Raw genomic sequence first — 2,669 nt, forward strand, 5'->3', positions numbered from 1 at the left:
GTTCCGCAATGACACAGTATGCAGATGAAGTCTTAAGCGCTTTTTGAGTGCGTATTCGCTTTTAATACTAATATAAAAATAATAAAAGTGGAACGATATTTATTTTTAAGTCCAAAACGATTGTCGGGTGAAGAGGGTTCGACGCTGGAGGAGCTGAGGAGTAAGCTCGCGCGAATGAACCTCCCTATATCGGGTGCGAGGTCAGTGCTGATTGCAAGGCTGAATCGGGCGTGTAGGGCTGGACAATCGTGTCCTAAGGGATCGACGGGCGGTGAAGAGCTAACCGGTCAACGAGATTTAGAAAATGTACAGAGAGCTGAGCGTGATTGTAACGAAGATGAAGATGTTGAGAAAATGAATACGAAGGAGTTGAAGGAGCGCCTCGCTAGTTTGGGTTTAAAAACGACGGGAAGAAAAGTAGAATTACGCGCACGGCTACAAGCGGCCATGGATGGCAACGACATATCGTTGGAAGAAGAAAGCGACGACGAAAGTGAGGATGAAGATGACAAGAAAAACGCAAGAGGATACAAAAGAGATACGCGAAGGGTGTATCAGGACCGCGATGAATATTGTCGAAGGGCATGCGTTGGTTCGACACTGAGTTTTAGAGACGTCGCGGATGCATTAGAGTCGTTTAGTGGCGACAAAGGTGAAAATGTCGAACGATGGTTCGAGTCGTTCGAGGAAGTCGCTGATACGTGCATGTGGTCGGATGGGCAGAAGGCAGTCTACGCCAGGAAGCTGCTGAAGGGATCAGCGAAAATATTCGCGAGCTTCGAGTGTCATGCCAGAACGTGGCATGAGTTGAAGAGGGGGCTAGTGAAAGAATTTTCGAGAAAAGTCAACAGTAGGCAAGTTCATCAGAAACTTGAAGAAACGAAAAAGGAGAGTGATGAAGCATGTTTGGCTTACATGTACCGTATGCTCGAAATAGCCAGCCATGTGGACATGGAGGAGGAAACAAAGGTGGAATACATAGTGGATGGAATAATAGACGACGAGAACAATAAGGCTATATTATACGGCGCGACGTCAATCAAAGAGTTGAGGAAGAGGTTAGTGATGTACGAAGAGCAGAAGAGTCGCAGAACAAAGTCGATTGTGAAGCCGGCTAAAACCCAGAAGAACGGGAAGCCCAGTCAATCTGTAGACGCAATGAAGAAAAGAAGATGCTTCATTTGCGGTAGTGAGGATCATCTAAGGGTTAAGTGTCCGGAGAGGGGAGAAGGTGTTATGTGTGTCAAGTGCAGCGGATTTGGACATATTGCAGCGAGGTGTACGGCACGACCGAAAGAGACTTGCGCAGTGTCAAGATCCGAAAAGGGAAAGTACTTGAAGGACGTGTCGATACATGGCTGCAGGTTTGTCTCGTTAGTGGATACAGGTAGTGACCTTACGTTCATACGAGCGGATGAGTATGCGAGGTTAGGATCACCACCTCTGGGAAACTGCAAACTTAGGTTTGATGGTTTTGGTTCCGCTGGCAATAGTACCTGGGGCGAGTTTACAAGGGTAATGACGGTCGACGGGTACGACTTTACTGTCACCCTGCATGTTGTCTCGAATAAGGTAATGACAAGACACAGTCTACTCTTAGGTACCGATTTTTTAGACCAGGTAGAGTTGCGAGTCAAACGGCGCGAGGTGACATTTTTACGACTCGACGATCAGACCGACGGTCACGAGGACGCGCCGGATGTACTGAGGGTAAACGCGATAGAACAATCCGACGAGATCGACTTGTCGCATGTACGAGAACCTCATTACCGTGAAGCCATTCGGGATATTATTAAAGGGTATAGGCCGGAGAAGAAGAGAGACGTCGGAATAACCGCAAAGATAGTTCTGAAAAGCGACAAACCGGTAGCGCGAAGACCGCGAAGACTGGCGCCGAGGGGGAACGGGCAGCATGTCGACCAGGTTCAGAAACACCTGAATTCCACCGTAAACAGAAGCACAGGGAAGACTCCTTTCCAGCTACTGGTCGGGGTCGAAATGCAAGTCAGGGAAGAGGCGAAGATTAGAAAGCTGATCGACGAAGAGTGGGCCGCGAGGTTTGAAGAACAACGTCGCGAGCTACGTGAGGACGCGAAGAGGAAGATCGCCGCAACTCAAGAAGAGAATCGTCGAAGTTACAAGAAAAGAAGCAAGCGTGCGAAGCAGTACCGAAGGAAGGACCCGCACACACCTCGATTTTATGAAACCTTGGGTCCTAAACGCCGAAAGTGACGCATCCGACGATAGCGAGAGCGAACATAACATCTGAGGGCAGATGTTATTGCAGGATGGCCGAGTGTAGTATCGTGGACGAAAGGCCCAAGAAACGTCGAGCTAACTACAGACAATGTCGCGAGAGCCGAGGCGCTGTCGGCTCCATCAACGCATTACCGGGCCCTTCAGGTAAATAGGTAAATAGCCGAAAAGACCTTCGTGACCCTGGCTACGAGCGTCTGTAAAACACGTGTGCGGTGGGCCCAGCAATAGACAATAGAGCGCTACAACGGCCCGAGAGGCAGTCGAAAAGCAGAGAGTGCGAGTCGAGGAGCAGAGTGCGAGTTGGGCGGAGACGGAGGTTGCGAGTGGCGTTGCCGAGAGAGTGTGGATTGCGCTGTTTTCTGTACGTTTGGTGTGAATAGTTCAGGTTGAACAACAATCGTCTTTTTCTG

General features: G+C 49.3%; 1 protein-coding gene across 1 annotated transcript; it reads left to right on the forward strand.

Annotated features, from left to right (window-relative positions):
• The first annotated feature begins 447 nt into the window (after positions 1-447).
• Positions 448-2,232, forward strand: LOC117241000. Its single transcript, XM_033507002.1, has one exon. The coding sequence runs from the start codon at positions 448-450 to the stop codon at positions 2,230-2,232; it is 1,785 nt and encodes a 594-aa protein (XP_033362893.1).
• Positions 2,233-2,669: the final 437 nt, after the last annotated feature.

This window comes from Bombus vosnesenskii, unplaced genomic scaffold (genome assembly GCF_011952255.1).
Source record: "Bombus vosnesenskii isolate JDL3184/JDL3185 unplaced genomic scaffold, Bvos_JDL3184-5_v1.1 scf7180000015148, whole genome shotgun sequence".
Classification (NCBI taxonomy): domain Eukaryota; kingdom Metazoa; phylum Arthropoda; class Insecta; order Hymenoptera; family Apidae; genus Bombus; species Bombus vosnesenskii.

Excerpts from the sequence above, each read along its gene's own strand:
- LOC117241000 (XM_033507002.1), top strand. The coding sequence starts at position 448 with ATGGATGGCAACGACATATCGTTGGAAGAAGAAAGCGACGACGAAAGT.